The sequence below is a fragment of the Sinohyriopsis cumingii genome, chromosome 17 (genome assembly GCF_028554795.1).
Source record: "Sinohyriopsis cumingii isolate HCF-2022 chromosome 17, ASM2855479v2, whole genome shotgun sequence".
Classification (NCBI taxonomy): domain Eukaryota; kingdom Metazoa; phylum Mollusca; class Bivalvia; order Unionida; family Unionidae; genus Sinohyriopsis; species Sinohyriopsis cumingii.
Window position 1 is genome coordinate 71756668 of NC_142977.1, and position 24525 is coordinate 71781192.

General features: G+C 35.8%; 1 protein-coding gene across 2 annotated transcripts in view; it reads left to right on the plus strand.

The window, feature by feature from the left end:
* LOC149779216 (uncharacterized) overlaps window positions 1-24525 on the plus strand; it is a 106819-nt gene that overhangs the window by 33442 nt on the left and 48852 nt on the right. For both annotated transcript variants that reach the window (XR_016415589.1, XM_089939785.1), the window contains exons 7-11: window positions 1139-1221; window positions 3344-3529; window positions 9016-9230; window positions 13289-13404; window positions 15621-15752. Coding sequence is in view for 1 of the 2 variants with exons in the window: in XM_089939785.1 (XP_089795911.1) it covers window positions 1139-1221; window positions 3344-3529; window positions 9016-9230; window positions 13289-13404; window positions 15621-15752 (732 nt within the window). In the remaining variant the exon portion in view is untranslated. The remainder of the gene's footprint in view (window positions 1-1138; window positions 1222-3343; window positions 3530-9015; window positions 9231-13288; window positions 13405-15620; window positions 15753-24525) is intronic.

The window sequence follows — 24525 nt, forward strand, 5'->3', positions numbered from 1 at the left end:
TTCAAAATATTAATGAACTTACATGCAGTAGGACTTTTAATCCTAGTCATCAAGAAATAATTTAAAAACGTTTTAGAACTTTACTTTTAGTTGGCACCATATTGCCATTATGTTGCTGAGGTGCCATTATTATGTTAATAGACAAAAAAAGGAGATGTATTCCTTGAAAGCTGTTTTTTTAACAAAAATGAATAGCCTATTAATTTAATTTCAGTAATTAGAAATATGTGTGCTGAGATAATACATAAAAGAAGGTAAGTATATACATGTATTTAGCTATTTGAAATTAACCAGACTAATTGCAGCAAACTTACAGTATTAAGGACAAAAGGTAACAAAAATGATGGCACTGATTTATTTTGTCAGCATAACGTTGAAAATGGTACGATCATCTGAAGGTGTAAGAAGGAGACTGCATGCTAATTTCTTAAAGCGCTTACCTTTGTCATGCCTTTTTCACAATGTCTAGCTTACCTTTGTCAGGCCTTTTTCACAATGTCTAGCTTCATATCAAGTCTTACAGACTGTTAGATTTCATGCCTCTAGTGCTTGCAGGTGATGTTGGCAAGTGCTTGGAACACATGATGGAGTGCAGAATATTTTGAGATAAAACTCAAAACAGCTAACTCTGAGTACATTATTCACCAGACAATACAGCATATGAACAAAAATGTCAGCTTGATAAGCAAGGGGTGGTTAGCAGGGCTGGTAGTTTATGCGTATCTGTTTGGCATGTTTTTGTAGTAGCAAAAATGAATTATACATAATGCAAAGTGAGTAATAATTTTTCCAGTGCATTAACACAAAAAGTCATTAATTGAACATTCGTAAAACGAGTCAGTGTATATAATGCATGCCAGAGATATAATAGAGACAGGTTACAATATGCTCAGTGTGATGTATTGTGTGTGGTGTATTCATGGATGATTTACATATTTCAGTTGACAGTAAAGAAGTCATTTTATTAAAACTTTTTTAATGTTTATATTGTTTTGAACTTAAATATTAATTTAGATTTTTTTACCATAGAAGGGGCCATCCTTTTAATGAGGCTGCATTACATTGCTTGAAAGGCATGTGCTTTTGATATTATGGACACCTCATAACTAGAAACTGTTTACTCTTTTTTTTTCTCCAGGAAATCCATAATGGGAGGATTCTTCATCCATTTATCAACCCCATTATTGCTCGTGCTGAAGATCCATCTGACTTATCAGAAAGGTAAGTTGTTGTCCCTCTCTCACCTTTCATGCCACGTTCACAAGCAATAGCGAGTACTGGTATCTACACATCAGTATGTCTTTCTGGTGGTTAGAGCATCTGCCTTGGATGCAGGAGGTCACGGGTTTGAACCCTGCCTGAGTCGTAACAAAGACTTATAAAAGTGGTACTAATAGCTGTCTCACTAGGCGCTCAGCATTAAGAGGTTAGTGTTTAGTGTTAGGACTGGTTGGCCTGGTGTCAGGATAATTTGACAGGTTGGGACATTATACCACATGAGTGCAGCATGATGAAGATAATGAAGATACTGAACTGTAAATTGTATCTTTATTCATTGAAAGTTTGAAATGTACTGTAACAGGTCTATTCACAGACACAGTTATCATATACCGCACACTTTTACAGTAATTCCCCCTGTGTGATAATCCTTGAGAACAGAGTTTTACAGTAATTCCCCCTGTGTGATAATCCTTGAGAACAGAGTTTTACAGTAATTCCCCCTGTGTGATAATCCTTGAGAACTGAGTTTTACAGTAATTCCCCCTGTGTGATAATCCTTGAGAACAGAGTTTGACATTAACGCAGGTCCACTGGCCTGAGGCCACCAGATTTTCAGAAGGATCACCACTTGCCTAAAGATGGGTGGTCTGCTGGGCCTGCTTTTTAAATTGTGGCTATTAAAATTATATTGATCCCATGTTATAGCATTGTATAAATCTTTCTTTTAATTATAAATATGTCAAATGTGGCAGAAATTCAAAGCAAAATAAAGTTAAAACAAAACAAAGGTCATGCATACGCCATTTAATCCAAGTTATCATTGTCGTTTGGGTGCTTACCATAAATTGTCATTTGGACGCTTACTTTGTTAATCATATAAGAGCATCAAACGTTTAGGTGATTGACCTTTTGTTATGTGGTTTTTTCGCATGTTTGAAAAATGTGGAGATTTCTTGATAACGTCTCTTCGCCGCCTCCCCCCCCCCAAAAAAAAGACAAGAAACTCAAAATACATGTGTATGAAACATGGATGCTCATATACAGTGTGAAATTATGTGAGTTAGAAAAAGTTTGGAAATAGGTAGCATCTACCTGATAGACAAATATTGTCCGAAATTTATCAGGGCTATTGTTGATACTTGTAGGTTCGTCAGAAAAGGACCATATCAATAATCATTTCCTCCAGTCAGTTTTTTTTTCTTCATTTTAATAATGGCTCCACTGATACGTCCAACAAAGAGGCAGAAATTGTATGCGTTCTTTTAAGTACAAGGTAAACATTATTAACTTTCATTTTATACTATTGAGTTTAAACTATTAAACCAGAAATTTAAACTATTAAGCTAGAAATCTAAAAATTGTATCCATTCCATTTATAATGTAAACTTTTAAACCACCAATTTAACTTTAGATCCATTCTAGTTTATTTAATATTTAATATTGTTTGTTCAATAATTTAATATTGCTTCTTAGGTTTAAACTCACTTTTTTGGTATAGAAAATGTACCCAAGGTAGACTGAAACCATCTGTCATGCTACAGCAGGCCTTATGTCAGAGAGATATGGGAATGAATGGACGAAAAAGATTGTTGCAATGGGAACCGATGGTACATCCTTGATGCTGCTGATGACGATGATGTTTTATGCTGATGATAATAAATACCATACACAAGATTTGTCAGCATTACAAAACAAAGGATATAAACTGTTGATGTATTTATTGTAAACTGTAATAAAATAACAACCTTGTATGCATGTTTTATTTTATTGTTATGATTACACATTTTTTCAGGAAGTACACTCAGAAGGACCACCAGTTTTCAAAAACCTGCACACTTCATGCTTAAAAAAGTTATTGTCGAACCCTGGAGAAATCACTGCATTGAAGGCAGGGTACACATGTAACAGAATTTCATTTTGAAACAATTAGTCTTTAGGAAATTTACGTTTTTGTGTTCCTTTAAAATAAGGGGAAAAATGATTAATTAAGAAGATGTTGTATAATTTTATATTCATTTTTGCTGTGTTTTGTCAGTACAATGTAACCATAGTTTTAATATCAGCACTTCTTTTTCAGATTTTGTGTGCAATAATGATGTTTAAAACTTCATGTTTTTTCCAGAGTTTTATATCTTATGTATCCATACATGGAGAATGGTGACCTTCGCCGCAATATTGACCTTGAGAAGGCTGGGAAAAAATTGTGTACCAAAGGATATGAATCCAATTCTCAGATATGGACACGCTGTATATATCAGACAGCACATGCATTAGATTACCTTCATAAGCCTGCCAACAGCTCATTTAGGTATGCTCTCATTGAAAAACAACTTTGGTACATGTATCATTTATCTTTGATTTTGCTATTGTATTATGTGATATTTTTTCCTCTCTCACTATTTGCGTGACTGACAATACAGCATGAATCTGTGATAATTTGGCAAAATAAGGGCAGGTTGCTAATGTGGAATCAATTTGTGTCGTGATATCATCCAAATGCCAACCCTCCAAGCAGTGAGTTCTCAAGTTGAGCTTCACATTGTGTCAGTATGTAATAGTCTGTATAAAGTATACTTTCTATTTATGCAGCATTTTATCATACTTTATCTAAAAAGGAGAATATGAAACCAGACAGTTGTATCCATGTAACATCACATACATTTTAACTTTGAAACTAATGGGTCAGTATTGCTACAGTAACTCAAGTCATACATCCAACCAGGACATTATGAGGTGCTCCTGCTTGGACTCACACTGTTATACTGTTATTTAATTTGCATTGTTTGTTTGGTATTTTTTTTAAATTGTGTACTATGGGTTATGTAAAATTGTATTTTGTAAAAAATCAAGTTCATTGTAAACTGAACAGAAACTTTTTTTTAATTATTATTTTGTAAACAACTTGTACATAGTTTATTTTTTCTCTGAGTGAAGCTTAAATATCGGTCTCATTATCTTGGTCTAAGTCAAGGACATTATATTTACCATGTTCTTTATTCTGATTTTAGTAACATACCATAACTCAGATTGTTATAGAAATGAACTTCTGTCCCTCAGCCAGGCACTTTTTGTGTGTGTTAGTTTAAAAAAAATATATAATCTTGTTTACAGGAAAGATTTATTCCTGCAGTAACAACCAACTTTGATCTATACCAACCATGCTTGCTAACCCTGTTTCCGAAGTAGATTCTGTCATGGGTCTTGACATGGCTCAACTGTGCTAAGTTTGAACCTTTGTCAGCTGTCCTGCTGAAACAGCTATCATTAAAGAGTTGCTTCCTGATAGGCTTGGCTCTGGCATCAAGTGTATGTGAGCTTCTTGCTCTGTCTCTCGATCCAAACTAACTACATCTTCATTATGATGGTTCAGTCATTTTAATGACACGTTTTATCACTTAGAATAGTCATCTATTTGCTGGCAACCTAAGATACCTTTATGGCACCTTTCGTTGATTGATACTTCAAGAAAGTCCAGGGTACAGGACCCAGTACATGCTCTCTGAATTTGACTGAAGTGCACAAAGTTTATCTGGTCCAGATGCCAGGCATTTTTCCCCCACTAAAAGCAAGGAAACAGGACGTACCCCTCCCCCAAGCATTATCAGCCTGGTGAAATTGAGTCATCCAGTCAGCATTCTCTGATCTCTCACAGGAACAGTTATGTCTGATGAGGATTTCAACTTATGAATTATGAGCTATTTCTGTGAGCCTAATGCCTTTCAGTGTGGTGTCTCAAAGATGTAATTGAATCAGTCAGTTGGCATGTCCAATTCACTTTTTCGTCTTTATATTTGCAAATCACATCACAAGACACAGTCACATCAGCTGGTCCAGTGGTTTCTGTCCAGAGAGTCACCAGACCACTCCACTCCAGACAAAACTGTTTTCTGAAAATAAATTCTTTTGAAATTATTTATCTGGTGTGGGAGTTCACAAGATAGTTCCTTGCTCATGTATATACACTTATTTTATATTTGGTTTTGTCAACTATCTTTAGGAGAAATTTACCCTTAAAAGTAAAGAGTTCTTTTTGACCCTACAGGATACTTCAAGCTACAGGTTGGATGCTGACCATTTCTTCATTGTACATATTCTTCTAACATTAATTTGATTGGGTAATCTGTTTGATGGAGAAAGGAAATTTTAAACTTACCCAATCACATTACTATCAATCCATTCCAACCATCCTTACAATATGAGCATTCTGTCTTAGATAGTACTCAAGTTGAAACTGATGATATCCAGTATATGGAGTACTACCTAGTGGGTCAGGGGAGGTAATCTGTAAGAGTTAGTTCCCTTTGTCTACACACGTATATGCGAAGTAGCAGACTCATTGCTGACATATGATTGGGTAAGTATTTTTAGGAGAAACATAATTTATACTAAAATTTTCCTTTTTATTGTCATATTAATGGAACAGTTTTATTTATATCTCCTGAAAAAATTTAGATATCTTCATGAAACTTTGTATTCCTAAGTGCCATGATGCAGTTATTGCCCATGGTGTGTAAGTGCTTAATGCAGTGTAGTGACATAACCACATCAGCATTAATGGTCCCAGTTTTTTCATGGTTGCCATGAAATTTGGTAAATATTGTAGTCATCACCTGATGATGTGATAATTTGCATATTGAAAAATTGCTTGAGTCTTGCAATTCTCGTTTAAGTTCTCACCGATTTTTTGATGTGGCTTAATAAAATGTACGTAGCGATCTCATTAGTGCAGCCTGTCTTATAGCTTTTGATTGATTGCCATGATAAATGTTATGTTTATTACCTAAAGATGTGCATATCAATAAAACACTCTGTCCCAAAAAAATTATTATTAGTTATTGGCCTTTTTGTCTTGTAACAGTGTATAACACACTTTCCACAGTTTATTATGGATTATGATGAAACATGTGGACAAATCACTGCAGTTTTGATTAGAGTTATTGCCCATTTTGTCACGTAGTCTAATGCTGTGTACAGCATTCCTGTTAGCACAGCTAGTCCTGCAGATTTTCTTGTATATTTTATATGAATAATTGGGAAACTTGATACATATTATGGTCATAATCTGAAGATGTACAGTTTGACAAATTCTTTGTGTTCCCATGTTATGAGATAATTTTTCCCTTTTTGAGCTGGATGTCTAAAATTGTGTGAATGCAATTACTTTTGTAATTTTTGGTTGGATTGCTAAAACTTTGTACATATCATGGTCATCATCAGAAGATATACACAGTGACAACTCATTGTTTTGTTTTCAGATCTGTTATCAGATGAGTATGTCAGCAGTTATGGACTGTAACTATCATGCTTTCACAAAAATTCTTTCTATTAATCCTCCATGGTTTTATTTGGCCTCCTGATTTTAATCCTGATTCACATTCACGTGGTAATCAAATTGATTAGCAGTCTGTTAGATTAATTATTGTGTAATATATGATTGTCAAAGGCTACTCTCAGCTGAAATCAAATTTGACCAGAAGTTTAATTGTATGTAGTTGGCTATTACATCTCCATCAGATACTTTTCATGATCGTATTTCAATGCATTACGATAACTTTTTCTGCTGCCTTTAAATCCAACCCGTCTGGAAAGACATGAAACATCTTCTCTGTCTATATATTATAGAGACAAAAGGAAGAAATTCTTGCATGTTATCTCCCCTTTCTGCTTGCTAAATGGTTATCATTATAACAGGATATACCAGTTTTAATTTTTGCAGTAATGCAGCAAAGACATCCTCCACAGAATCCATTTAATCTTATACTTAAATTTCAACACTCAGCTTTTATTTTTAATGGTATAATAAGTCTAAATGATGTTTTACATGGTGCATACAACATGTTTGTGAATTCCAGTGAATTTATTTATATTGTTTTAATGATGATACTGTTTGGTACTGTCACATGTGATTTTGAATGGTAACTTTAAATTTTGTTGGACAAATTTGTGGGTGCTCAGACTGTACAGGAGGAATACAGTCCCCATGTTGATGAAGTGGATAAAATGGAAATGCTGGAACAATCCGATCCAGCGGACATAATTTAATTCATGATAGTAAAAGATTAAATCTATAAAATCTGTTGCTGTAAGACTGTCCTCCTCCACATTCTATCATTCTACTTTGTAAGGTCAGTGCCTTAGTGGATATAGACAATCATGACAACAGTTTGTCATTCAGGTATCTTGCCACAATTGTTCAAGATTGCAAAAATTACTGGGCATTCATGATCCTGGCAATGCAAGAGCTTCTTTATGCAACTTTCTCACCCTACTGGAAAGAATTAAAATTGCTTCGATATTTCATCCAGGCATACATTGTCTGTATGTTGATGAAGTGCATAGGCAAGTCTTTAAAGCCTTGTCAGGGTTAGTCTGGTATCTTGTGTTGACTTCCCTGGTTGCCTTGAATTTCCCATCAGTTGTTAAAGAGAATTCCTACCACTGAATGCAGAAATGCAATGCATAACAAATGCTGGTTGCTTGGCTAAAAGGAGTTATAAGATCAGTGTAATCTGAACTCTCACAGGATCAGGCACACTAATGAAGATTTCAGCTCATGATAAGAGCAACTTCCATGAGCTTGACCCTGAACATAATGTCTCAGCTGAGGACATGGTGGAGGCAGCTGGATTTCATGCCAGTCCACCTTCTCTAGCTTTCATTTGCACTGCATGGCCTTGCTAAGGAGAGAACTGAATCTCATTAGTTTAGTGGTAGCTACACAGACGGTGACAACTTGCCATTTATGGAAACACGGCCATAGACCCAGACATGAATTTTCCACTTCACTGGATTTGCTTGGGAACCTTTTGATAGTGGGGGCAGTAATCATGTGCAGTCATGGGGATTTCCAACATACATGTATAAACAAATTGTCTCATGTTGTGTTAAACTAATTTAATGAGACAACCATCCATTAGTATAGCAATTATGTTCCTGATTGGTGACAGCTAGGAGTAGGATGCTCAGCATTTCCTCCTCTGCCATGTTCTCCTAATATTATTTGATATATTTGAAAGAGAAAGCAATGTTATTAGTCAGTTATGCTTATCCGATAATGCTTACTTGATCACACTAAAAAAATACAAACAAATAATCTCTCCCACCTTTTCCTACAATGTAGTCATGCTTTAATTTTTGGCTCAGGTAAAAAAAAAAGGTAAATCTGAGTATAACAGTTACCACCTAGCTGGCAGAAAAGGGATATAAACTGCAAGAGTTGCTTGTCTTTGTCTTTATAATATACAGGCAGAAGAACATATTTCATTTTTCATATGTGGGAGGTCACAGGTTCAAACCCTGTCCAAGTCATACTAAAGACTTATAAAAATGGTACTAGCAGCTGCCTCACTTGGCATTCATCGCTAAGAGGTTAGTGTTAAGACTGGTTGACCTGGTGTCAGGATAATGTGACTTCTGGGTGGGACATTATGCTAAATGTCTGCGGCATGATGACCCAGTGCCAGATGTCACTGTGAACTGTCACTGCAGACATCATAGCAGTATCACATTAAAAATCTAAATCACACACACACACACACATTTTTAATCTTTATAGTAGGAATGGATTTGGAGGTAGCAGGAAGTTGGCATATATATAATACAAATAATACTACCATACAGGTTAGAGAATTTTAATTCATGGTGTATGGAGATTTGAATCCAGGCTGCAGGTAAACTGCACCCATTGCCTTGCCTACATTCATGAGCTCATATTCCATCATGACTAAACACACACACACACACACTCAGCCTTTCATTTGCTACTTGCTCTATATCTATGACCCTATTTTACAGAGGGCCAGTCTTCCATCAAGATCTTACTTCCCGCAATATATTCCTTGATGGACACTTTAATGTGAAAATCGGTGATTTTGGTATAGCTGTTGAAGCCAAGCTGAATGCCACTTCGGCTACCAGGACTAGAATACAAGGAACACATGGTTATCACCCTCCCAAAATGAACCTGGAAAAATATAATGCATCCTACGATATCTTCAGTGTTGGAGTAGGTAAGTATTTTACTTCACCTGTTGGTTTGCACTTTTTAGCTCTACTGTTCATAGAGCAGAAAAGCTTATGCAATGGTCATTCTTTTGTGACCTGTCCATCATCCATCTGTTAAGTTTGTTGTCATAGCTTTGTACTGTTAGTTTGTTGTTACTACTTTGTCCTGATCATCCATCTGTTAAGTTTGTTGTCACTACTTTGTACTGTTAGTTTGTTGTTACTACTTTATACTGATCATCCATCTGTTAAGTTTGTTGTCACTACTTTGTACTTTGAAGATTGCCATGATACGTTTCACACATATCAAGATCTAGTTGGCCCTTGATGAAAATATTGCTATTGGGCAAATATAGCTGCTATTGGGCAAATACTTGTTGTCAGCAGTCCACCTGAATGGATGGTCTTATCAACCTGTGGCTTTCATTAAAAAATGCCTTTTCAAATTGTTATTCCTTAATGAAAATGGTGCAAAGTTGACTCCAATATGGCAGCCATCTTCAATATTTGATTGCTACTCCGGATGAATGGTTGGGTTTTTGTATCAACATTTTATTTTCACTAAGCACCAGTGGCCTAGTGGTTAGAGTGTCCGCCTTGGAAGTGGGAGGTTGTTGGTTTGAACCCCAGCCGAGTCATACCATAGACTTACAAAAATGATACTAACAGCTGCCTCGCTTGGCGCTCAGCATTAAGAGGTTAGTGTTAGGACTGGTAGGCCTGGTGTCAGGATAATGTGACTGGGTGGAACATCATGCTATATGTCTGCAGCATGATGCCCCAGTGCTAGACATCACAATATAAGCTACTTTAAAAATCCTAATCACAAACACACACACATACACACACAAGAATGTTCATATGATGTTAAATTGGTTCTAAATAAAATTGCTGCCAAACTGAACTCCAGCCAATCAGCCATGGTGGTGGCCATCTTGAAAATCTTGTTATCTCTTCTCCTCAGTAGATGGTTGTAACAACATAAACTTTATACTGTCTAGTTGGTTGTAAATGAAAAATGGTGCATATCTGACATTAAATGGTAATTTCAAAATTTCAAGAAAGGGTTTTAATTTAAAAGCTTTTTACAATATTTAGTTTATCAAATATAATGGTGTTGATCCAAAAATAATGTTATTAATACTAGTCTGAATGATTGTCATATCAACATGGGATTTTCACTGCTTCACAGCTCCAATGATATAACCAGAGGCAGACAGCAGAGATAGTATGCTGTTTTTTGGAGGGTTATAGAATGCAGACACATGACAAGTGAATGCTATTTTTGTTTGCTCAGAACTATAACATTCTAGATGTGTGAACAAACTATTAGTGTTAATAACTTAAGAAAATTAGAGGAACAAAAAATGAGAAAAAGTCATTCCCAGAGGAGAATACTGTGAAACCCAGTCCCATAAACTGTCTCAAATGGAACTGTTTACATGTATTAGACAATGGGAAAAGGGTTGAAAATAGCCTGACAGAATAATATAAACAGCTCCCAGACATGAATCCTAATGAAGAAATCAAAGCCAGTCCTTCTTCCTCCTCTGTATGTTTGTGCCTGGGACTAAAACTAGTATAGGAAGGAAAATAATCAATACCCTTAGGCACCAGCTGCTCTTGCAAACCAAGCAAGCTGATGTAATTAACCTTTTTGTGTAACATTTATTACACTACAGGGCAGTGAACCTGAAATGACTGTATAGAAAATTTACACCATTTATATGGGATGTGCAGAGAAGGTTGCCTCCCTTTTTACTCCAGTTCTGTTTAAATTCTGTCACCACGTCTTTTTGGACACTAAGTATTCTCCAGCTAAGATCGATCACACTTTAAATGGTCAGATGTCTCTAGCTAAGATCGATCACACTTTAAATGGTCAGATGTCTCCAGCTAAGATCGATCACACTTTAAATGGTCAGATGTCTCTAGCTAAGATCGATCACACTTTAAATGGTCAGATGTCTCTAGCTAAGATCGATCACACTTTAATTGGTCAGATGTCTCTAGCTAAGATCGATCACACTTTAAATGGTCAGATGTCTCTAGCTAAGATCGATCACACTTTAAATGGTCAGATGTCTCTAGCTAAGATCGATCACACTTTAATTGGTCAGATGTCTCTAGCTAAGATCGATCACACTTTAAATGGTCAGATGTCTCTAGCTAAGATCGATCACACTTTAATTGGTCAGATGTCTCTAGCTAAGATCGATCACACTTTAATTGGTCAGATGTCTCTAGCTAAGATCGATCACACTTTAAATGGTAAGATGTCTCTAGCTAAGATCGATCACACTTTAAATGGTCAGATGTCTCTAGCTAAGATCGATCACACTTTAAATGGTCAGATGTCTCTAGCTAAGATCGATCACACTTTAAATGGTCAGATGTCTCTAGCTAAGATCGATCACACTTTAAATGGTTAGATGTCTCTAGCTAAGATCGATCACACTTTAAATGGTCAGATGTCTCTAGCTAAGATCGATCACACTTTAAATGGTCAGATGTCTCTTCAGACTGAAAAAGGTAATAAACAAGTTTTATGTTAGCAGTTATGAGGCTTTGTTTTCTTTACTACACAATGACTAAAGGGGAATAACTATGATGGAACTGATCCATGTATCCATAACCCATATCATAGTCAGTGGGATATTCATAATCTCTAATGCCTAGTATATAATGTGGACCCTCATTTCCCTAATGATCCAGGTGAGAAGTGTGTTGAAAGTGCCCTGTGTGATAGGGGTCTTGAAAGTGCCCTGTATGATAGGGCTTTTGAAAGTGCCCTGTGTGATGGGGTCTAGAAAGTTCCCTGTATGATGGGGTCTAGAAAGTTCCCTGTATGATAGGGTTTTTGAAAGTGCCCTGTATGATAGGGTTTTTGATAGTGCCCTGTGTGATGGGGGGGGGGTCTTGAAAGTGCCCTGTGTGATGGGGGTCTTGAAAGTGCCTTGTGTGATGGGGGTCTTGAAAGTGCCCTGTGTGATGGGGGTCTTGAAAGTTCCCTGTGTGATAGGAGTTTGGAACATAACCCTCATCCTCATTAGATGCTTAATATGGGATGCTAAGGAAGGCTGAAATCCTAGCCTTATATTCCAATTTCTTAACCGATGGTCTTGGTAGAAATTGCAATTTTGCAATGATATATGGCATACACTACACATTCACTCAAACATATTGAAAAAGGGGCCCCGAGTGGCGAAGTGGTCTAAAGCGTTACAGATCACTGCCATCTCACCTCTGTCTGCATGGGTTCGAGTCTCGGATTCAGCCAATGTGGGTATGTGAGAAAGATTGCCAGTAGCTTCTCGTGGGTTGGTGGTTCTTCCTGGGGTTTTCCTGGGTTCTTCCTCCACTATTAATACTGGCCGCCATGTATAGCCTATCATGTGCTGAAATATGGTGTTAAACCCTACAACAACAACAACAACATATTGAAAAAAACAATAACATTACCTCTACTTCACAGTCCTTGACCAAACCGGCTTGTACTTGGGGTAAGAGACAAACTTGTTGATTTGGTGATCAAACTATCAAGGTCACTGACTGGAAGAAGAAAAAAATGTTTCCACATACGGACATTATTTCAGCATCACTGACCTAGGCCAAGGTTTGTGCATGGTGTGTACTTGGTGTAAGGAAGAATTCTATCAATTGTCCAAAATTAGTAATAGTTAATCTTACTGAGAGAAAACATTTTTTTGCATAAAATTGTCAGTTATCAGCCATGTATGTCTACCAAAGTTTGTGGATGACTTACACATTGGATAAAAGAGAAGCCTAATAAATTGGGGATACAAAATGGCAAAGGTCAAGGATATGTTAATAGAAAAAATAAAAATGTCTTTTGTATCATAGCCTCAGTTGTAGCCTTTGTACCTTAGATCAAGACTACCTTTACCAATATTTTCAGGTCATTGAGACATATCAGTCAGTACTTTCCAGAGTCAACCATGCCTTACTAGTAATACCAGCAAGAAGGACTGTTAAACTTTGGGCTGGTAAATAATGTGTTATTTATAGAAACCTTGTTTGTTTGTTTTCTTTTCATGTAAAGTGATGCTGGAAATTCTAACTGGAGAAGAGGCAAAGCTAAAGGGAAAACCAGAGTATCTGTATGAAAAATATGGCTGTGAAGGAGGATTTGATGATTTAATTGATGATGTTGAACAGGTGAGTACAATTGTCAAATATTTACTCTGTGGACCAGTTTTCATGAAATTATGCAGTTTCAATTCTTTGCTTTTTTTCATTATCTCTTCACCAATAAAATTTGGATGGATCTAAGGATTTGCTGGTGTGTGTGTGTGTGTGTTGTCATTCATTCTTTCATTATGTCATCAGTATCCTGTACTCTGTTTCAAACACACTGATGAAAACAATGGATGCATCTCAAATAGAGCAATTTATTTATGCCAAGTTTAGGTCACTTTGACTTAAATTTCATGCCCTAATGACTTGTGTATTTTCAGGAATCAATTCATTCTGCACTCAATAACTTGGACCCTGTTTCCCCTGCTTTTAACCACACTGAAACTCTTATCACAGTGATCTAGCTTTCACACTTGGGTGATGTCTCTTTTCAGTCATTTGTTTGTTTCATTCTCAGTATTTTTAATAACATTATATCATTACTGATGGAACTTTGTTTTGACCAGAGACATTATGAAAATTTCTATGTCAATGGATCTAAAGGAGGAGCATATTGCATCAATATTTTGTTCCTGCATGTGGTGGCTCAATTTTTCCTTAGACTTGTAGCCAGTGTATTATAGGTTTAGATAATGTCCAGATCTTCCAGAATCGGATGTCATGGACATGGCATAGTTCTTTGCAAGGCTTCCAATTCCCATTGCCAGGCATCAGTCCTTCACTAGTCTACATGATGTTGGCTGTACTCCAGTTGGGGATTCATGTGTATGAGCAATGCTGCATAAAATTTGCAATGTTGCCCATGTCTCTTTACTATGATTTCTTATTTGAAATAAACCACTCCGGTAGCCTAGTGGTTAGAGTGTCTGCCATGGATACAGGAGGATGTGTGTTCAATCCCTGACCAAGTCATACCAAAGACTTACAAAAATGGTACTAACAGCTGCCGTGCTTGGCGCTCAGCATTAAGAGGTTAGTGTTAAGACTGGTTGGCCTGGTGTAAGGATAATGTGGCTGGGCAAGGGACATCATGATACATGTCTGTGGCATGATGCTCCAGTGCAAGACATCACTATAAACTGCCACATTACATACATTGTAGCGATATGACTGAAAAATTGTGAAAGCCACGTTAAAAATCCAAGTCACACACACACACACACACACACACACATATTTGAAATACAACATGAGTGAATTAAAAAAATATATATTATTTTACATACACACACACACACACACACACCTGTGCCAGCCCATCTTCGGACTACCTGTGTTAAACTAAGGGTAATAATGCAAGAGGGATGTCTATATACCCATTACACATTTGTTTATCTTACAAATTGCTTGTCTGTGTGAGGTCAAATGATCAAGTGATACATACAGGCTGATTTAGTTCCAGCATGTGATTGTAGTATTAAGAATGATATAAGCTATGCAATGTGAAGATCCCATGGCAAAGCAAAACAAAATTGCTGAGTATCACGTCCGGTTTGTAAAACCTGTAGCAATCTGTGGCAGATTAAAGATACAGTGTTTTAATTGTTATGTTTGACTTAAGCTGACTGGTCTTCTCAATTTAGGACAATATATAAAGTTGCTAAAGTTTTGCCAGTCACTATGTTAGCTGACTAGCTCACATGCTATCACATGGTTTTGGCAAATTCCGGGTTTGGGAATGTGCTCTGATCTTCAGCCAGTATCGATCTGATCAAATTAGCTGTTGGGGGTGGGTAGGTTATAGAATGATGGACTGCTTTGTACTAAGCTTGGTTTCTTGGATTGTGCTTTGCAGTTTGGCCAGATCATCATTGACAGTATTCTTGGTTTTTAAAGTACAAATTCATAAACTAGTTATGATTGCATAATTATTCAGATATTACCAGAAATGTTAAGTAATTACTGTTGTTGGTAGAGACAGTGAAATTGATCTTCAGATATTAGGACATGGCAGGGATAGATTTTCGGACATGGCAGGGACAGATGTTCGGACATGGCAGGGACAGATTTTCAGACATGGCAAGGCCACAAGGAAGGTATTGACTATTTTTGGACATGGCAGGGCCACAATGAAGGTATTGACTATTTTCGGACATGGCAGGGCCACAAGGAAGGTATTGACTTTCATCAATATTCTGTTGCCATAGCTTACACCTTTTGCTAGGAATGAACAGGGATTTAAGAATGCCAATGTCATGCAGAATTAACAACCTTATTTATTTTTTAATTTCTTTCAGAGGGCTAGCACCATTGAATCTGCAATGTGGATTAACACAGATCGCAGAAATGATTTGGCAAAACTTGCCCTGGAAGCTGTCAATCAGAATGAGGCTCAGAGAAAAGGAGTTAATTTATTACAGAAGTTAGATGTAGGTTGCTCATATGGAATCGTTATCTTGACAGAATGCAGAAACTATATCTTCCAAGGTTTTGTTTAGGGGCCTGAAAATAGATCCCAATCCATTTTATTGGGCCTCAGTCTCAGTGTTAATTGTTTAAATTTATAGAATTGCTAATTTCACTAATTTCCTTTTTTTTAAACCTATTTTATTCCAAATTTGTCAGATTATATCCCAAATTGATGGGCCCAGGCTCATTTCCTAATTTCTGTCACAGTAAAAAACTATGACAAACCCATTTTAATGATTATGTACTCAGTGAGATTCACATAGCCACCCATACCTCCTTAAGACGTGTACATGTTACAGTGTTCATCTGCTTTAAGGACTTGTGGCTCAAGAATATTGATCATTCTGAGTAATGAAGTATTCTTTTATCATAAAATTTAATTACTTTTCTAGATCATTAAAATTCTCCAGACATTTAATCAGGTAATGAATAGCCTTCTGAGAAATTAAAATTCTTGATATTTGAATAATCATTATTTGTCTTTGAATCTTAATACCTAGATTATGTGTAAATTTCCTGAGGTTTATTAATTAGCATCAATGGTCAGTATTTTTTTTTTTCTTCTCTAGGTCTTTGTGCAACGTTCACTTTAATTCAGTTATTAAATTAATATTTTCCATGATAGGAACCATTGAAGATAACTAAATATGACCTTACAACTAATAAACAAATTGTTCCTTGTCATTATTATTATAAAAGTTAAACACCTACCCCTCACAATAGAAGGAATTTAGTACAGTTAGACACTAATAATTCTGGCACTTATTATTCAGAAATTTTAAAATACAATGATGATAAAACATCTGCTGTTGAAATTACGCGATTTATTTACAAACCATTTTTTCAGTCAACCGGTTCACAGTATATGTGATATTGTACTCATATACTTTGACCAAAGTGACTTGCCAGATTAACTTTCATCATATTGCTTATTAGGGCCTAACTCCACTTATATGTACCCATTTATACTATCACATATTTCCCATGCTAAAAATCAAATATTAAATATACATAGTTTATTACTGTTTGTCATTTAATATGAATTGATTTAAGATGGTAAATGTGTCTTTCATGCACATAGGATTAAGCCCACTCCAATACCCAATCCCACCTTGCAGAGTTACGTGGATAGGTATGCACCATTTCCTTCAAATAGCAGACTTGTCATGCTATTGCATGGTATATTTAACTGACTTTTCATGCTATAGCATGATGTGTTTAACAGACTTGTCATGCTATTGCATGGTATATTTAACTGACTTTTATTGCTATAGCATGATGTGTTTAACAGACTTGTCATGCTGTTGCATGGAATATGTAACTGACTTTTTATGCTATAGCATGATGTGTTTAACAGACTTGTCATGCTATTGCATGGTATATTTAACTGACTTTTCATGCTATAGCATGATGTGTTTAACTGACTTGTCATGTTATTGAGTGGTATGTTTAGCTGACTTGTCATGCTATTGCATGATGTATTATACTGACTTGTCATGTTGTTGCATGATGTGTTTAACTGACTTGTCATGCTATTGCATGTGTTTAACTGACTTGTCATGCTATTGCATAGTATCTGTAACTGACTTGCCATGCTGTTGCATGATGTGTTTAAGTGACTTGTCATGCTATTGCATGATGTATTAAACTGACTTGTCATGCTATTGCATAAAGTGTTTATCTGGCTGGTCATGCTGTTGCATGTGTTTAACTGACTTGTCATGTTATTGAGTGGTATGTTTAGCTGACTTTTCATGCTACTGCATGATGTATTAAACTGACTTGTCATGCTATTACATAGTATCTCTAACTGACTTGTTATATTATTGAAAGGTATGTTTAACTTTGAGTTTACCTGTGAGACCAGGCTGTACTGTAATGTACAGTACTTTTACAGCATCACTTTAAACCTTGTGCATTACTAAACATATTAGATGCAGATTTTGCTTTTTGAATTTTTTCAACCAAATCCCATTCTTCTAGATAACACTTCAGCTATTTGGTAATAGCTGTTTCATTGATGTTGATCCACGTGCTTACGAGTTACTCTTTTTCAATGATATAAGTGATGCTACAAATTGAGGTAATCTTTATGAAAAGGTACACACTTTTAGTTTTGTACAAGGCACAACCAGCATAACTGTTACATGTTCAGGAAAGAATGATAATAATAGAAGCTAAAATTTTGAATATAGGGCAACTAAGATCATCATCAGTCTGTTTTACTTTTGTGTTTTGACAGAACAAAATCATAATTCCACACAATGGAAAGTTGGCTGTTTCAGCATCTCTTTTTTTATAATTAGCAGATTTGTCTTTTGTTTTCTGACAGTGGTACATGCCAGTTAATCATTAAAATCCTGAAACTGGCTTGGGTTAAGAGGGAATTTTTACTGGTAACTTTACCAGTACTTTGATTTGTAATTGTCTTTCACTCCGTAATATTAGCATGATTACTGTAGTTTTTGTAAAATGGGATGTAAGGTCCCTTGCTTGAAAGCAAACTATAACTCAGTTTTTACGGTATTAACATAATTTTGGATGCATTATTTCTGAAACTTCATTATTGTATTTTGGATTTATCATTGAAGTTTAGAGCATTTGTGTCCATGATTTGAATCGAGTGATGTACTTCATTCAGCAGAATGTAGTTTATTCAGCGCATGTTCAAACCTACAATGTATATGCATGGCACCATTATGTAAATACACTTACAAGCCTAATCGTGAGCATTGAATCAAACCATGTTGTTGTCAATTTTGTCATCTTGCAATAATATTTGAATTTGTTATGTATTTACAATTTCAAGGCAAAATAAAAACATAATTACTTGTGCAAAACAATTGAGTCAAAAGGGAGAGGTAGTCTTACAGCAATCTGAGAATGCTCAATTCTTGTCATTGTGCAATCAAGTTAAACACAAATCTGAACTAGGCAAAAACAATCAGAAAATTAAATGAATGTCTTGAATTTTCAAACAAAAATATTCCATTTATATGTATTAATTGTACATAGCAACCCCAAGAAAGTTGCACTGGTAATTTTTGATAATGTATGTTTGTGTAAATAAATGCATTTAAAACTTCATGCATCATGTGATGTCATCTTGGACTTTTGGGTCTGCTTTTATGCAAGTCATTCACTTTTATCATTTATATCTATTCATTTTATCAGCTTATATGTGAATGGGTTTATTTGCAAGCTTATACATTTAACTGACTTATGCTATTGCATGACGTGATTAACTGACTTGTCATGCTATTGCATGTTGTGTTTAACTGACTTTTTGTCATGCTATTGCATGATGTGTTTAACTGGCCTGTCATGCTATGGCATAATTTATTAAATAACTGACTTCTCATGCTATTGCATATCATCTTTAACTGACTTATATGCTATTGCTTATGGTATCAAGGTGTTGTAGTGGGGTTTCACTGTAAAGATCTAATTGAACCTGAACTAATTTGTGTAGGAAAACATTATTCTTGTTGGACATTTTTCATCCCCTTGAAAATAATGGTTGGGTGGGAGGACATTTTGATTCAGATCAGTCTGTCCATCCATATTTACTTACATGCTTCTATACATGCATATATTTATATGTGCATACATCTATACAAAGTCATGCATATTTCTATACATGCATATTTCTTTACTAGTACTAATATTAGTACCCTTACTCGTTCCTCGTGGACAGGGTACTAACATGAGCATATACGTGTTAATGGAGCAAGCTGGGTGTGATTCACACCCGGCACTCTTTTAGCCTAATAATAACACTTTCAACATATTCCTTGCATATAATCCAATAAAATGAGTAGTCCTCTTATTTAATACAGGAAGTATCGAAAATCATTGTAGAAATAGTTGTAAAATCTCGTTTACCTTTTTTAGCCGATATTTTCGTTTAGATCGTCCGCCATATTATTTCAAATAATGATTACTTCCGTTCTCAGCCTCGTTTGTTTGTGTGCCATATAAGGACATTGACACCTTATTTGGAAATGTAAACAAATCCTAGTAAAAATTTGGCACCATTTGGGTCAGAAATTCTTCGCATTAAAAGTAAATACGGTTTATCGGCAACTTTGAAATTTCACCAAGAAGCGATTATTCGCACTTGATTGATAATAATATAGCGTAGAATATCCAAATATGATTTGGCAAGCTTTACGTAGAAAAGAGGTAACGGTGAGAGTCTCGTGTTATCTGTCATGGCGGACAGAATGAGGTTAGTGTAACCATGCCAATTTATTTTATCGTCTAACGGCTTAATAAATTCAAAATAAGCCAAACTTCTTTCACAACATGATTATACTTATGTAGTTGATTTCAACACTGTTTGTTTTTCTGACTTTAGTGATAATTTGTTTTGCTCCATTACATGATATGGGATCAGTTCGTAGCCTCAACCACAACAAATCAAGTTGAGGCTACGACATCGTAGCTAACTTCTTTACATGCATATTTCTATACATGCATACTTCTTTACATGCATATTTCTATACTTACATACTTCTATACATGCATAATTCTATACATGCATACTTTTATACATGCATACTTCTATAAATGCATATTTCTATACATGCATATTTCTATAATTGCATACTTCTATACATGCATATTTCTATACATGCACACTTCTATCCATGTATACTTCTATACATGCATACTTCTATACATGCATACTTTTATACATGCATATTTCTATACATGCATATTTCTATAATTGCATATTTCTATACATGCATATTTCTGTACATGCACACTTCTATCCATGTATACTTTTATACATGCATACTTCCTTACATGCATACTTTTATACATGCATACTTCTATAAGTGCATACTTTTATACATGCATACTTCTATAAATGCATATTTCTATACATGCATATTTCTATAATTGCATACTTCTATACATGCATATTTCTATACATGCATATTTCTATACATGTACACTTCTATCCATGTATACCTCTATACATGCATATTTCTATACATGCATTTTTCTATACAAGGCATGCATATTTCTATACATGCATATTTCTATACATGTATACTTCTATACATGCATAAATATTTCTATACATGCATACTTCTATACATTTATACATGTATGCTTCTGTACTTGCTTACTTCGATATATGCATGCATACTTATATACATGCATATTTCTATACATGCATACTTCTACACATGCATATTTCTATGCATGCATACTTCTATGCACACTCCTGGGGCCCCGAGTGGCAGAGTGGTCTAAAGCACTCTCAGTTATGGATCACTGCCATTTCACCTCTGTCTGTGTGGGTTCGAGTCTATGATTCGGCCAATGTGGGTATATGAGAAAGCTTGCCAGTAGCTTCTCAGGGGTCGGTGGTTCTTTCCTGGGTTTTCCTGAGTTCTTCATCCACCTTTAATACTGGCTGCCATGCATAGCATATATTCTGCTGAAAAATAGCATTAAACCCCACAACAACAACAACAGCAACAACTATACACACTTCTATGCATACATACTTTGATACATGCATACTACTATACATGCATATTTCTATACATGCATACTTCTATCCATGTATATTTCTAGACATGCATACTTCTATACATGCATACTTCTATACTTGCATACTTCTATACATGCTTCTATACATGTTACATGCATACTTTTACACATGCATACTTCTATACAGGTACATTTCTATCCATGTATACTTTTATACATGCATACTTCTATATATGAAAACTTCTATCCATGCATACTTCTATACATGCACACTTCTATAAATGCATACTTCTGTACATGCATACTTCTATACTTGCATACTTCTATACATGCATATTTCTATACATGCATATTTCTATCCATGTATACTTCTATACATGCATACTTCTATACTTGCATACTTCTATAATGCATACTTCTATACATGCATATTTCTATCTATGTGTACTTCTGTACATGCATACGTCTATACATGCATACTTCTATACATACTTCTATACATGGATACTTCTATACATGCATATTTCTATACATGCATATTTCTATCCATGTATACTTCTATACATGCATGTCTATACATGCACACTTCTATCCATGCATACATCTATTCATGCATACTTCTATACATGATTACTTCTATACATGCATAATTCTATACTTGCATACTTCTATGCATGCATATTTCTATCCTTGTGTACTTCTACAAATGCATGCTTCTATACCTGCATATTTCTATACATGCATACTTGTATACATGCATATACATCATTACTTCTATACATATTTCTATACATGCATACTATACTTGCATGCTTCTACCCATGCATACTTCTATACATGCATACTTATATACATGCATACTTCTTAGAGCAACTCCGCATTGTGTCAACTGCGGAAAAGAGCACCACGCAAATTCCAAGGATTGCGATACCTGGAAACAGGAGAAGGAAATTCAGAGGGTAAAATACACAAATAATATTCCCTATCCAGAAGCCAGAAAAATTGTACAGGCAAAAACAGCCCATCCTGGCCCATCCTTCTCCACTGTAGTGAAGAGCAATCCTAAAACAACGAAGGACGCTCAAACACAAACAGAAGCACCCGATTCAACACCAAATTCAAACACCCCCCATTACCAAGCACAGAAAAACACGGCATCTACTCAGACTACATTTAATAATACCCAACAACCTAAATCACCAAAGAATAAAAAATCTCACGGAAAAAGGCAACAAAAGGGGTGGGATGATCCCATCAAACTTTATAACAGGTTTGGAGACATCGAGAGCATGGATGCAGAAGAATCTGCTCCATGCGCCCAAGGGAACTCCAGACCTACAAACAAAAAATTCACCCCCGTACTTCCTCCAGAGAAATAACAAAACAAATTCCGTCTGCGAAAGGTCTAACCTAGCTCCACAATCTTTAATTTAAATTTATAATGAAAAACACTATCATACAATGGAATTGTCGAGGACTTAAAGCAAATTACAATGATATTCTCCTGCTTTTAAACGAACATGATCCTGCGGTACTATGCCTTCAAGAAACCTTCTTGAAAGATACAGACAATATCACATTTAAAAACTACTCCCTGTTTAACACCTGCTCTCCAAATGTTGACAGGGCATCAGGAGGAGTTTCTGTTATTGTGAACAACAGAGCTCCTCATAGTTTCATTACTTTAAACACCAATTTACAAGCCATTGCTGTAAGCGTCACTCTACATCGAGTGATTACATTTTGCTCTATTTATTTACCACCAAACACTAACCTAGTACCAAACAAACTCGATAATCTTGTTCAACAGCTTCCCGCACCCTTTGTTTTACTCGGGGATTTTAATGCCCATAACATTTTATGGGGATCGAATCATGTAAGTGACAGAGGTCACAAAGTTGAAGACTTTATTTCTAGACACGATCTGTGTCTATATAATACCAAAACACCTACATATTTACACCCAGGCACGGGTACATACACATGCATCGATTTGACAATTTGTTCTCCTTCGCTGCTTTTGGACTATGAATGGAAGGTCGCTGATGACCTTCACAGCAGCGATCACTTCCCAATCTCCCTTGTAAATCATAACTCTACAATTGATGAAGTAATTCCACAATGGAATTTAAAGAAGGCCGACTGGGCCAAATTCGAAACACTCTGTAAAACCAGGCTGAATGAGGATACAGTTTTCAATGTTAACGACCCCATTCAGCATTTTACATCTATTTTAACCGACATTGCAGAAGAATCTATCCCCAAGTCCTCAGCAAACTGTAAAAGAACCCTAAAACCTTGGCTCACTAAGGAATGTAAGGAAGCCATACGGCAACGCCGAGAAGCCTTGAAAAAATTTAACAATCATCCGACGCCCAAGAATTTAAGTAAATATCGTATTCTCCGGGCCAAAGCTCGCCGCACAATCAAAGAAAGTAAACGAGCATCATGGATGAAATATGTTTCCTCTTTAAACTCTCGTTCCTCAATTAAGAAAGTTTGGGACACGATCCGCAAAATAAACGGAAAGAGAAAACACAATTCTTTCCGACATCTAAAAGTGAACAATAACAATCTTAGCTCAAAACGTGACATAGCAAATGTTCTTGCTGATACATTCTCTAAAAATTCGTCATCATCTAATTATTCCGAAGCCTTCCAAAAATTGAAAACTCAAAAAGAAAAGTCACGTTTAAAATTCACATCCAACAACTCGGAAAGCTACAACCAGCTGTTTTCACTATCAGAACTTATGGAGGCTTTAGACAAGGCCCATGATACTTCCGCTGGGCCTGACAAAATACATTACCAGTTTTTAAAACATCTTCCAGAATCATCTTTAACATCTCTTTTAAAACTCTTCAATGATTTATGGATTACTGGTAACCTACCTAAAATATGGAAAGAAGCAACAGTAATACCAGTTCCCAAACCCGGTAAAGATAGTGAAGATCCTACCAACTATCGACCTATTGCACTCACAAGCTGCATGTGCAAAACAATGGAACGAATGATCAATTCTCGGCTTGTATGGTACCTGGAAACTAACAATTTAATATCTCCTTTCCAAAGTGGCTTTCGTTATGGACGGAGCACCAACGATCATCTGGTTAGACTAGAAACATTCATTCGAGATGCATTTATCAAGAAAGAATATTTAGTAGCGGTTTTCTTTGATTTAGAAAAGGCCTATGACACAACATGGAAGTACGGGATACTAAA